General features: G+C 43.7%; 1 protein-coding gene across 2 annotated transcripts in view; it reads right to left on the bottom strand.

The window, feature by feature from the left end:
* Positions 1-13,995, bottom strand: part of DHRS7 (dehydrogenase/reductase 7) — a 66,241-nt gene that overhangs the window by 25,925 nt on the left and 26,321 nt on the right. For both annotated transcript variants that reach the window (XR_003856251.1, XM_029598181.1), the window contains exons 3-4: positions 11,399-11,505; positions 1,201-1,440 (exon numbers count right to left, since the gene is read on the bottom strand). Coding sequence is in view for 1 of the 2 variants with exons in the window: in XM_029598181.1 (XP_029454041.1) it covers positions 1,201-1,440; positions 11,399-11,505 (347 nt within the window). In the remaining variant the exon portion in view is untranslated. The remainder of the gene's footprint in view (positions 1-1,200; positions 1,441-11,398; positions 11,506-13,995) is intronic.

Genomic DNA, 13,995 nt, shown 5'->3' with positions numbered 1-13,995 from the left:
TACTCATGGAGGACAATATTCAAACAAACCTAAAACCACATAACTTAGCCGGATAAATTATCCTAAGTATTCAGCGGCTTAAATATTCCGCTTAATATTCGTGAGCAAAAAGTTATCTGGGGAAAACTACCCAGATAACTTTGAAACCTAAACCAGCTATATTCAAAAGATATAACCGGTTAAAGTGCAGATGCTGTTAAATAAAAATTAAATAAATAATAATAATAAAAGCTGCGATGTGGGCCTTCTGGCTTAATCCCCCCCCCCCCCCCCCTAGTGAAACGCATGAAGCCACTGGCAGCTGAATCCCTTTCCCCTCCTAAGCAAAACAGAAACATAGGGAGCCTATAGGCCAGAAAAACCCTCCTCTGATCACAGAATTCACATGTAAAGACAGGCGCTGGCAGAAACCCACCCTAAACCATCCCACCTCACCCAGAACCTGCCCTCCAAGCCCTTACTGCAGCTAGGCACTGGGAAGAAGCACCCAGCTCCCGACGCATCCAACCTTGCCTGGACAACAGCGCTCATCATGTAAGCTGCCAGGTCGCTGACAAGGCCCTACCTTGGCGTCAACGCTAGATGTGCCGGGGGCTGGGTGCTTCTTCCCAAGAGGCTTGGGGGGGTGCTTCTGCCAGCGCCTCTCTTTACACGTGAATTCCATGATTTTGGGGAGGATTTTCAGGCCTAGAGACCCGCTGTTTCTGCCTTAGTTTGGGCAGGGCTCAGCCGCCAGTGGCCTTATGTGTTTCACTGGGATGGGGGTAGAGGTGGGGGGGGGCCATTGGGCCAACACCGCAGCCTTATTTATTTTTACAACATCGTTACTAGCCGGTCACATTCAAAGGATATAGCTGGTTAAGTCTCAAGTTATATGGCAGCCCAAGAATTATGCAGCTAACTTGGCTAGATACAGCTTAAGATTGGTTAAGTTAGCTGGATAACTTTGCTTCACCCAGAATGCTTTTTATTTTTTAATCCGGTTAAAATGTAGCCCGATAAGTGCTTTGGATTTTCAAAAGTTGGCATTTAGACTGATCTCTCATATTATCTGGTTAAATATTTTTAAATATTGGCCTCGTGTTTATTTAAATAGTGTTAAGACAGCTATGGATAAAATCATTACAAAGACCACAGGAGAAATAAAAGTACTATGAATTTCATCAGTACGAGTAAAAACAAAACAAAACTGTACCTTACCAGAAGAGCATGCTTGCTGGCACAATATCCAGAAGAGAGACAAGCGCCAACCAATCCAACCACGCTGTTCACAATGACTATTCTTCCTTGTTTTCTTTCAATCATGTGATGCAAGACATGTTTAGTTAAGGAGATTGTACCCAAGTAATTGAGTTCCATTAAGGCCCTGTAGACAGCCAAGTCTGTATCCACAAACAGGGAGCGCTGGGAACGACCACTGTTGTTTACCAAAATGTCGATCTTTGGTAAACATAATAAAAAACAAACAAAAAAAATGTATTAAAAATATTTATATCCTTTCTCTGTTATGGTTTTGTTTACTTTTTCAAGTATCCAGGTTGTGGTGTTATTTTAGCTATAATTTAGAACATCAGGAATGTAAAAAAACAAAGAAAAAAGAAGATTACCACTGCCCACCAGAGTTAGGACAGGTCAATTCCTATTTTGTTGTATGTGCAACACTGACCATCTCAAGCTAGCGGAGCCCCATTTTCCAAAGACTATCAGTAAAAGCACAGTGAATGAAACATAGTAATGCAGCAGCAAAAGACCAAATGGTCCATCCAGTCAGTCCAGCAAGCTTCCCATGGTAGTAACTGCCACTCTGTGCAGCTTACTCCATGTTTCTGTTAAGGGTAGCAACTGCCGCTCCGTGCAGGTTACCCCCAGGCCCACTACCCCCATGCTTTTTTTCAATCATTCCCATCCTCCAGCCTTTAGTGATCCACAGTGTTTATCCCATGCCCCTTTGAAATCCTTCATGGTTTTTGTCTTCACCACTTCCTCCGGAAGGGCATTCCAGGCATCCACCACCCTCTCCATGAAGAAATATTTTCTGACATTGGTTCTGAGACTTCCTCCCTGGAGTTTCAAAAACAGACCCTAAAAGAATGCTGAGTCTTCTGCTTACTCTGATTTTTCAGAATGTATCCTCATTTTATTAAATTAAATATGGATCGAGCAAAGCAATTTTTTTTTTTTAAGTGGAAGTACATGCCAAACCCATTTTTCTCCATGAGCCCCAACATAAAAAGGCAAGATATATATATATATATATATATATATATATTTTTTTTTTTTTTATTTTTTAACAGCAAAAGACACTATCATGCAGATATAATTTGAAAACAAGCATAGAGAACTTGATCACAAGGTACAATAATTGTAAAAACAAAAACAAAAAAAGTACAAATAGTATTGATCCATTCATGTTGGCCTGACAACCTGGTACTGAACACATGCTGAACCCTCCCAAACCTCAGCCCAGAGTTCCCCTACTCCTATTAGCCAAATATTTCCAGTAAGGCTCCCATATTCTGTTATTTAAAAATGACTTTTTGTAAAGAGAGAAAAAGTCAGCTTTTCAATAACTGCTATGTCATGGCCTTGCTTGTGCCAGTGAGAAATCAGCGGCTGCGATTTCCAGAGTGACGCAATAGTAAATCTGGCCACATGTATTAAGTGATCATACAACCTGCATTGTTGGCTCACAATTAACCCAAAGCCCAAGGAAGCAAGTTATAGGCAAAAGAGAGTCACTTGGTGCCACAGAATGCAGGTAATCAGATTCCTCCCTCCTCCAAAACTCTTCAATTGCACACACTTCTAACCAGACGTGCATATATGTCCCTACCCCCCACCCCCGCATCCTTGCCAGCACAGATGGAACACAGAGGAAGAAAACCGGTGTTCTGTAAGTCCTCCTCACTAGTTTGTACATCAGTTCAATCCTACGATTGTGTACCTTCTTCCAAATTATCCTCCAATCCCTGTCAGAGTCAACCTAAGTTCCGCATTCCATTGTGTGATCAAGGTCACCATGGGTTCCCCTCTCTTCACACATCAAAAGTGATGGCTCTGTATAACAACGATATGTTTTTCCTATCTGGCCCAATTAGCATCATCACCCGTTCCACCAGCGAGGGTGTGGTCCTATCCCAAAACGTCACTTCGGACCTTAGCAACTGTGTCTTGATACTATCATATACCTCTCTCGATCCATCCTATAGATCAGTGGTTCTCAACCTTTTTTTGGCCGGGACACACCTGACAGATGGTTCTCACATGCGTGACACACTGAGCATGTGACAGTCACGGGGCTAAATGTAAACATGCACTCTGCATCCACAGGAATCCCCTCAACCCCCCCACAATGAGTGCAGAGCAGATCTAGGGCATTACCCTGTACAACTCGCCATACAAAAAAGATGTTCTGGTTCTGATGACATCTCAGTAAAAGCAAAACAAACTCCCTTTACTACCAGGCACAATAGCCCTTCTTATGAAAAGACAGTAATTTACCACTAATGCATATCCTATTGAGAAAACACAACAAATAAGATTGATACAAAAGCCTACATGCTAGTAAAATATCTCACCTCTGTCACACACCCAGAACTGACCTTCACCAAGTACAGAAAGACCACACATTATAAATATGGAGACAGAAACTGGAATGGAAAACCAAAAAAGCCACTCTGCATGCAGTGCAAACCTAGAGAAATGGAAGAGAAATATAGCACCTAACAGTCCCAGGATCTGCAATAATGCACACAAACTAACCCGCACAAAGATACACCTGTATTATGGAACACACTCAACCAGTAACAACCCTATCTAAGAAATACAACTATTAAAACCAGGCCCTAAACACTAATACATTTCTTATTGGGAAAACAGAATAAGCCAAACTGCTATAGAGCCCCACACAGAAATAATTGTAAAGCTATACTAAAAATGTTACAAAACAGCTGCTGAACAGAATAATATCCAACAATTAAAAACTCATAAAAATTATTAACACACGTCCAAATATCAATAAAATATTTCAAAACAGCAGACATCGCATAATACCCAATAATTAAAATGGCAATCAAGAAAAATAAATTTAAAAAGCCACCTTTTCTTACCCTCTCCAGCAACTCTCCTACTCCTTTCCCTTCCAGGCCAATAGCACTCACAGGAAGCAGCAAGGGCTGTTGAAGCTCTGTCCTCACAGTCCTCTTCCTTAGCGCCCACAACCAGTCACTCACACACATAACTCCAATTAGACCCCACGAACAGTCTCGGTCTCTCTCACCTCCCTGACCAGTCTCTCTCTCAATCACACTCATGGTCTCTTATATACAAGCTCTCAATCACACACAAATGCTCTCACACCCACACCAGCTCTCACCCAGGCTTCCATTCACACACAGACACCCCAGCTCTCACCCAGGCTTCCATTCACACCAGTTCTCAACCAGGCTCCCATTCACACCAGCTCTCAACCAGGCACCCATTCACACCAGCTCTCAACCAGGCACCCATTCATACACAGACACACCACCTCTCACCCAGGCACCCATTCACACCCAGACACACCACCTCTCACCCAGGCACCCATTCACACCCAGACACACCACCTCTCACCCAGGCACCCATTCACACCCAGACACACCACCTCTCACCCAGGCACCCATTCACACCCAGACACACCAGCTCTCACCCAGGCACCCATTCACACCCAGACACACCACCTCTCACCCAGGCACCCATTCACACCCACACACACCACCTCTCACCCAGGCACCCATTCACACCCACACACACCACCTCTCACCCAGGCACCCATTCACACCAGCTTTCAGCCAGGCACTCATCCACGCACACAGACGCACCCGCTCTCACCCAGGTACTCATCCACGCACACAGACGCACCCGCTCTCACCCAGGCACTCATCCACGCACACAGACGCACCCGCTCTCACCCAGGCACTCATCCACGCACACAGACGCACCCGCTCTCACCCAGGCACTCATCCACGCACACAGACGCACCCGCTCTCACCCAGGCACTCATCCACGCACACAGACGCACCCGCTCTCACCCAGGCACTCATCCACGCACACAGACGCACCTGCTCTCACCAAAAACTTCTTCTTCCTTCGCTGCAGGGATGGGCTCCAGTTCCGCCGCGGCTTTACTCCGGCGGGCCTTCTTTTTTCGCCACCGCGGGAATGGGCTCCCGTGGTGGCCTCGGTCGGGTTTCCTCTTCGCCGCCACAGGCTGTGGCGGCCTTGCTTTGTCGGGGTCAGGTCTCCTCTTCGCCGCCATGGGAATGGGCTCCCATGGCGGCTTTGCTTCGTCGGGGGTCGGGTTTCCTCTTCACTGCGCGATCTTGCTTCGTCAGAGTTCAAAATTCCTCCCTGCCTGCCTCACCGGCCAATCAAAGGCTTCCTCCCTTCTTCCTACTCCCACTGGTAGGGAGGAGGCTTCCGATTGGCCTGCGCGGGGGCAGGCAGAATGAAGGAGGCTTCCCATTGTGTAATGGGGATAGGAAGAACGAAGGCTTCCAATTGGCCCGCGTGAGCTGGAAAAAGGCAAAAGGAAAGTAGAACGGGGTAGTGGGACACCGGGAGACGCGACACACCTGGCGGTGTTTGGCGACACACTAGTGTGTCGCGACACACCGGTTGAGAAGCGCTGCATAGACGTCATCTAAAATAACTTCATAAGAGATCCAACCATCCTTATGCCAGAGCTGACCAAGAAATCTCAAACCTTCCTTCCAATCAGCTGCTGCAGCCTGGAAAGTGGCTACAAAGATATGGGGATTACCCCTTAATACCGCTAATGGGGTGTGAGTGCCCACTGAAATACCCAAGCTTTTACACATTGCCCACCAGAAGTGCACAGTATGCTCTATTATAAAGCATGATCTCATGGCCCTTCTTGTGTGGGGCGAGGTGGATGGCATAAACGGTAACAGAGCTAGATCAGTGCCTCCAGCAGCACCCACCTCCGGGGATAGCCATGGAGATACCTGCTCCCTCCCCAGCCATTCCCAAAGAAACACTAGTCGGGAGGCCCAATAATAAACCAAAAGATTTGGCAATGCCACCCACTGCCACCCTTTGTTCTCCACAAACTGCTGATTTTCACCCAGGAGGAGGGGACTTTACTTGCCAGATAAAACAGGATATATGCCCATTCAAAACTGGAAAAGAACTTCATAGGTAAGTTAATGGAAATATGTTGAAACAAGTACATAAGTCTGGGTAAAATATTCATTTTAAGGATCCCAATCCTTCCTGCCCAGGTGACCATTGTTGAAGATCAGTCAATTTTGCATAAACCAGAGCATAATTTGTCCTGTAGATGTCAGCATATTTTTGCTGCAAAAATGGTCTAAGATATTTAAATCCTTCTTTAGCCACCCGAAAACACTTCAGATATTGCAGCAGAGCATGCTCCGACATATCCCGCAATAGGAACACTTCCGATTTATGATAGTTGACAGAGTAACCAGACGCCCAACTATATTCTTTGAGAACCACCAAGACTCTGGGTGCGAATTTTTTAATCTTGGTAAGATTAAACAGCACTTCATCTGCAGAGAGGGATATTTTATGATTCCTTCCATTAAATTGAAAGCCATCAATCTCAACATCTGACCTGACAACTTGAGCCAGATAAATCAAACAATGGGGATAAAGGGTACCCCTGTCTTGTGCCTTGCATGACAGGGAAATAAATGGTTTGCTGTCCAATTGTCAGAATCCGCGCCGTGGGATGTGCATATAACGCTCTAACCCAACTCTCGAAAGATGAATTTCACATTAAAAGAAGCCAGTGCCGCAAACAAGAAGGGCCATGACAGCTTGTCAAAGGCCTTTTCAGCATCAATGAAACTATCAGAGGTACAGGACGCCCTGCCTAAGCCAGAGTGATTATATAAAAAGCTCTCCTTGTACTGCTTGTGGAAAGTTGCCACTTGACAAAGCTTGTCTGATCCATCACCACCAGACATGGAACGATCCCCTCGAGCCACAGCTGAAACATCTTTGCTAAAATCTTGATATCGGCATTCAGCAAGAAGACAAGTCAGTAAGAACCAGGATCCTCCTCCTCCCACCCCTTCTTATGAATAAGCACAATGATAGCATCAGTTAATCTTGCTAGCAAGTAGGATCTTCCCTCAAGCGTTCAAGGTGCTCGCCATGGGAAGGGCAAACTCCTCAAGAAACATTTTATAAAAGTCTAGCTGAAGCCATCAGGACCCAGGCTGTCAGCAGCCAACAGGAGTTTAATTGCCTACACCACCTCCTCCAGCATCAAGGGAGCCCTCAACTTATCATTCTGCAATTCAGTAACTTTGGGCAGCTCACCCTTTCCAAAAAAGCAGAAACATCTTCTAAAGTACATTGCCCCCTGCCTACATACAAATCTTTGTAATACGACTGAAAAGTATCATTAATAATCTTCAAATTGCAAGAAACCATCCCAATAAACATTTGAATCTTAGTGATTAAGGTCCCTCTTGCCTTTTTTTTTTTTTTTTTTTTTAAATAAACTTGCCAATAGCTTTCCTGCCTTATTACTGTATTCATAACACTTCTGGCTAGTAAAGCACATAGACCTCTCTATAAAACCCGTTTGAAGCAACTCAAGCTCCCATCTCTTAACTAGCAATCGTTTCCAGACTCTGGAGGTACATCTCCTCTTATGTAACGGTTCTAGCCGTTATCTTCCCTTCTAGGGCTTGAGTCTTTTTAAAATAACTAATGTAGCTGATAATTCTTACAGGCAAAACTGCTTTTAGTGTTCCCACAAAACTACAAGATTATAACCCTCAGCTGCATGTACCTCCTGAAATGCTTTAATCTCCTCCCTAATCAAGATTGAAAGTCATCTCTGCAGAGGACAGAAAGATCAAGCCGCTAAGTATGCTCAGACAACAAGATCTGGGAACGATCAATCACCAGTGTGACAGGACAGGGCAAAATGCCTACCCCATCAACTCTACCAAGGGGCTAAGTGTATTATGAACAGATGAGTGATGAGTATAAGCTCTGTTACTAGGGTATTTGGACCTCTAGATATCCACCCCTTTTACAAAGAATTTAAAACCCTTATTGGGCTCAGCCCCTCGATGGTGAGATCTGTCCAGGACAGGATCTAAACATGCGTTCCAATCTCCCCCTGCAAGAATGAGATGTCCTGAGAACCTGGCTAGTTTTATCTTTAACTGCTCATAAAAGATGTTCTGATTGTTGTTTGGCCCATATACATTGATCACCACCAGACTGCTCATAAGGGGTTACCTCTAAGAAGATATATCTGCCCTCTGGATTCTTTTCAATCTTGTGTATCTTCAATGGCAAAGCCCTGTGAATCAGAACACACACCCCCTGCTCTTAAAATTATGAGCAGCACAGCATGACAGCAAAGCTTGGTAACTATGTCTGAGCCTCTTTTCAAATAATGATAAATGCATTTTCTCTTTTTAGAAGAGGAGATACCCTGAACATTCCAGGACACCAAGCTGACCCCAGAGCTAGCCACTCTCAAATAACATTCAAAGCAATTGCCAGCGCAAGTCGAATGACCCAGATCGCATAATCATATGGCCATTAAATCTGTACAGGAGAAAACCAAAATATCTACCCACTTATTTAACTCAACCATAAAAATCCCAAAACATACTCCAAATACAACTCCCAACTCTCCATCCTGCCCTTCCCACCAAGGCACAGGTGCTACCCAAACCAGGCAATACTAACCTGATAAAAAAAAAAAAAAAAATACACCAGCCCATCCAATCCCACCAACACCTATCTCCCAAACCCACTTTTCCCCACTTAGCGGCAGCTCACTCCAGCAGGAGTTACCTCGAGGCCGTAGTTCTGTGGCCCTGCCCCAACCAGACTCCCCTCCCCAACTGCCCCCCACCTAGTACTGTAAGCCTGTATTTATTTTATACACCAGTAAGAAAGGATTACCAGCCTTGAAACCCAGCTCAACCAGGTTAAGTAAAACTTGGCATTGCCAAGTCTTATAAGGCAATAGGTAAAAAACTGTCCCACAAGTTACTAATCATGCAGTCTACACTTCCTTTGCAGAAGAGGTGTATGCTTCCACAAACTGAATATGCAGAATGGTTATCTGGAAGCCTCTTCAGAGACTGTGTTCAGAGGTAATCCAAGCAGGTTAAGTCCTGGAAGTGCAGACTTGAAGACATTGTGCACCTAGAATTTTGGTTTACCCCCCCTCAGTCCCAGTTTCTGTTCCTTCTCCACACCAATCTGGAACCGACCTTTATCTTTTTTTCTAATCTCTCTTCTTTCTCTATTAGCTTTGCTTTTCTATGTAAATTTTTTCCTAGTTTAAGCTCTTTCGCACTAGTGAGTGCTTTGGACTAACCTTATCTGGCAGCTAGAGAGAAGACAGCTTTTATTGGGGGGAAGAAGAGTTGGAGAATCTGACTTTTTTTTGTGTTTAAATAATTTTTATTGTCAAAGAGGAAATTAAGCACAGCAAAAACATAATAATGAAAAACAGATAGTTACATTGAAAACATGTTCAATATCAAACATCTAATATGATTGACCATTTGAAATTCCAATCTCCCCACTCCCCCCACCCACCCTCGCATCCAGGATCACAGAGTAAAAATTTCAGGTTATATATATACATAGGCGGATGTATATGGTCTATGGAAATGGTAACAAAGAAAAATACAATATGACACATCCTGTAAGGGGGTTGGTCATGCTGGATCTGACATTTCTGATTGGTCTAACTCTGTGGCAGCTCAGCTGATAACCTGGAAGTCCAGACTAGTGTGGAAAACTGAAGGAATGGGGACTGACAAAGGTAAACCAAAATCCTGGGAAAATGGTACAGTGCCTGTGCGATACTGGGACCTTGAAAATAATGGTACCAAACAGGATTTTCAATGTCCTGACTTTACCTTTATATGACGAAAGAATCACCCTACAGTTTTAAACATATCTTATTCTCCCAAATATGTTGGAGTTAGGAGAACACGAGACATTTGTAATTAGCTATAACTGTCCCTTAATACAGTTTCTATCTCAGATCTCTTTCAGCTCTGGTATCCCTCCTTCTAACATATCTCAATCCTAAATCTATTCCAGCACGGACTGCTTCAATCCTGTCACACCAAAACCTAAATCTCTCTCAATGCCTTGCTCCACATTCAGAGACTGACCCAGTCTTCTCATTTCCTTCACATTTCCATTCTCTCGTCTTCCAAAATGCATTTTAATCCTGGCTTCCTGTCTACCTTTAAATCACGACGACTCCTTCCCAAATTTCCTGTTCATCTTTTTAATCCAACCCTCCAGTGTCCTCCTCATTTCTAGCTTTCCTGGCCACTACAGGCTGACCTCAAGCCGAAAGAAAATATAAAAGGACATGAATTACTAAAATTTTGACAATCTGTCACTGAACATTAGACAAAGGGTATTGCATTTTTTCTAAATTTATTTTATTTAAAAGCTTTTCTATACCGACGTTCATGAAAAGACATATCGCATCGGTTTACATAGAAGTAAAGGTTAGAAATACATCAAACAGGGTAATTTCGAACAGGGTTAACATCAAACAAGAAGGATAGTCAAGAAAAAAAACAAAGGTAGAAGTGGTTGAAAACCAGCATATGAACAGAAAACCATTGAGTAATAAGCGTTTATAACTGTAGTAGGAAAGTGTCAAGTGGCATATAGTGTCTGTGAGAGGCATCAGTTCTTTAGGGAAACGCTTGTCTGAAAAGCCACGTCTTAAGCTTTTTCTTGAACGTCCGCTGGCGAAGGTCAGGGGGGAGAGCGTTCCATTGTGCGTGACCGGCGGTGGAGAGGGCGCGTTTCCTAAGAGAGGACTTAGCAGGAGGTGCATAAAGGGTACCTTTGTACGCTGTTCTGATTGGTCTGGAGGGCGTGTGATGTTGAAGAGGGATATTTAAATCGAGAGTGGTCTGCATGTGAATGGTCTTGTGTATCAACATTAGTACTTTGTGAAGGATTCTGAATTTAATGGGGAGCTAGTAGAAAATTTTAAGAACGGGGGTCACATGCTCTCCTCTGTTGGTATTGGTCAGGATCCTTGCGGTGGTGTTCTGTAGCATCTGTAGGGGTCTGGTGGTATTAGCGGGAAGGCCGAGTAGGAGGGAATTGCAGTAGTGTATTTTTGAGAGTATGATGGCTTGGAGTACATTGCGGAAGTCGTGGAAGTGTAGGAGGGGTTTAAGCATTTTTAGGATTTAAATTTAAAGATGGAATTGCTTTCTCTCAAGCAAATTTGCAGTTAGTGAAAAAAGAAAAAAACCCAGCAAGGTCAACTAACAATTCATTTTCTGTATTCATCAGGAAACTTAATACAGACAGAGGAATTATATTCCCAAATGCCACTTACTCTGCCAAAATGCTGAAGAACTGTTTTGGTTGCATCTTCATGGGAGCCAGTATCACACAAGTCAAGAGGCAAAACAAGGACATCGTTTTCTTGTAAATGATTGTTCTCTGTATATAGGATTTAGAAGAAAACATTTAATATAAATAGTGTCAGCTGTGCATATAGCACTGTACAAGACCATTCACAGAGTCCCAAAGCCCCAGCCCCAAGTAAATTGCAATTTATCAGGCCAATGCAATGGGGTAGATTTTATAAAAGTACGCCGGATTTCAATAGATACGCGCGTAGCCGCGTGTATCTGTTAAAATCCGGGGTCGGCACGAGCAAGGCTGCCCAAAATCGGCAGCCAGCACGTGCCGAGCCGCACAGCCGGCCTCCGTTCCCTCCGAGGCCGCTCCGAAATCGGAGGGAACTTTCCTTCCACCCCAGCCCGCACCTTCCCCTACCTAACACCCCCCCCCCCCCCCCGGGCCCTATTTAAACGCCCTCCTACCTTTGTTGCACAAGTTGCGCCGGCACCCATGGTCTGGTCCGGGGGCTTGTCCGGAGGCTGCGGCCATGCCCCCGGAACACCTCCCGACGACACGCCGGCCACGACATACCTCCCCCAGGAAAGCCCCGGGACTTGCGCGCGTCGGCAGCCTATGCAAGATAGGCTTGGCCCGCGCAGGGGGGGGGGGGGTTGGGGGTAGGTTTTCGGGGGTTATGCGCGTAACCCTTTGAAAATCTAGCCCAATAAGCATCACATTTTTTTTTTCCAAAAATGTTCACATAATTGCATGTAATATTTCTCATACAGAACACGGTATATATACTCAAAAACATAAGTATTTCCAAATATATTTTTTTTAAAACATATATAACAATTCTAAGAATATATATACACCTAAATATAAGAAATGTGGGGGGCATTTAAACGAGCGAAATAAAGAAATACCTAAATAAGTATCCAATAGGAGGAGCTACCTTTCATCACCTATAATCGATCCCTCTCTAGGGGTACTATGTGAGTGACCAGCCAGAAAGTCCCTGAGCTGCTCAGGTTCAAAGAATACGTAATTATTCATATATCTAATGCACCATTAACTTGGGTACTTCAAATCATATTGGGCCCCCAGACTTAGAACCCTCTCTCTCATAGCTAGAAATTCCTTTCTACGAGTTTGTGTTGACTTAACTACGTCCGGGTATACCCAGATTTGAGCTCCATAAAACATGGCTAACCTATTTCTAAGAAACAATTTCAATACATGGTTTCGGTCTGTAATGAATACAAAAGATTTTCTCTCTCTTATTTCAGAATCTATAGATAATTCCAGTAACTCAGAAATGACCAAAGTATTCCTCCTCTCTTCTTCTTGTCCATCTCTTCCTTGAGGTAGATAATGAATCTTTGTACAAACAGGTAGATGGGTATCTGGTATTTTCAATACCTGTTTCATACAGGTTTTGAATAATTCAAGTGGTGCAATACTTCTTACAACTGGAAAATGTATAACTCTTAAATTTAATATTCTCAGAGTATTTTCCATTTTCCTCTCCAAAGCCAAATCTGTTTTTATAATATTTTGTTGTATATTCTCAACTTTTGTTATTCTTTCTTCATGATTCTCTAGCTTACGATTAAATGTTCCAATCAAAGAATTATTTATCATCATAGTCTGATTCTTAGCTTCCATGGTTGTATTTGCTAAAGATTTTAATGTAGATTCAATTGCCTTCAGAGCAGACCAGACATTCCCTAAGGTAATTTTCTCAGGCTGGCCAAGATGGATACTCACAGTCCCAGTTTGGCTGGTCTTCTCTCACCTCCCCAGAGGTTCCCAGGTGCTCCATGGCCATCGTTGTTCCCATAGGAGCATTACATTTTTAACTCCTGATACAGTAAGCTAACGTTATACAAATGCATCAGGAGTTTAAAAAAAAAAATATATATATATATATATATATATATGCACAAACACTTTAAAATGTGCATTCGGGAGGGAGGGGGAGCCATCTGTGACAGCCATGGCCACGACTTAGCTGGATAAATACCAATTTAGCCATCTATCTGGCAGCGGGAAACTCCACAGTCTCAGCTTTCAGTGATTTTAGCTCCACTAAACTCATGGTCAATCAGTCGCTGTTACCCAGCCTAGATAGGTCACCTTCTCTCACCCAAAAGGCCAAGACCCAGGCAGGGCCATGGAAAAAGAATATGTGCAGATCCTTCCATACTGCCTGGCTTTTTTTTGTCTGAGAACTGGGTACCCCAAAGGTCTGACTCCCCTTATTATAATCAGGGTAAGAATGTTTCCTAGGAGTGCTTTTTCAGTATCTTTCTCATATAAATCCCGCTCTCATTCAGAATTCTCCAATGTAGGACTTTTCCAGTCTTAGTTCTGTATGATTTAAAGTGATATTTCACTGCAAGTTACCAACAGTAGTCCAGGGGACTGTAACTTGCAAATTCCCCTACCTGAGTCTCTGACTCATCTATTCAATGGTCATTTAAGCACCATCACAGTAAGGGGTCTGGCAACCTTTTCAATGTCATTCTGGATTTCCTGGGCTGGTAGATCATGTTACATAGTTGCATTGTCCTCTGTTTTCTC

Source organism: Rhinatrema bivittatum, chromosome 4, assembly GCF_901001135.1.
Source record: "Rhinatrema bivittatum chromosome 4, aRhiBiv1.1, whole genome shotgun sequence".
Taxonomy (NCBI): domain Eukaryota; kingdom Metazoa; phylum Chordata; class Amphibia; order Gymnophiona; family Rhinatrematidae; genus Rhinatrema; species Rhinatrema bivittatum.
Note: the sequence above shows the minus strand (reverse complement) of the source record. Positions and strands in the feature narration are given on the sequence as shown.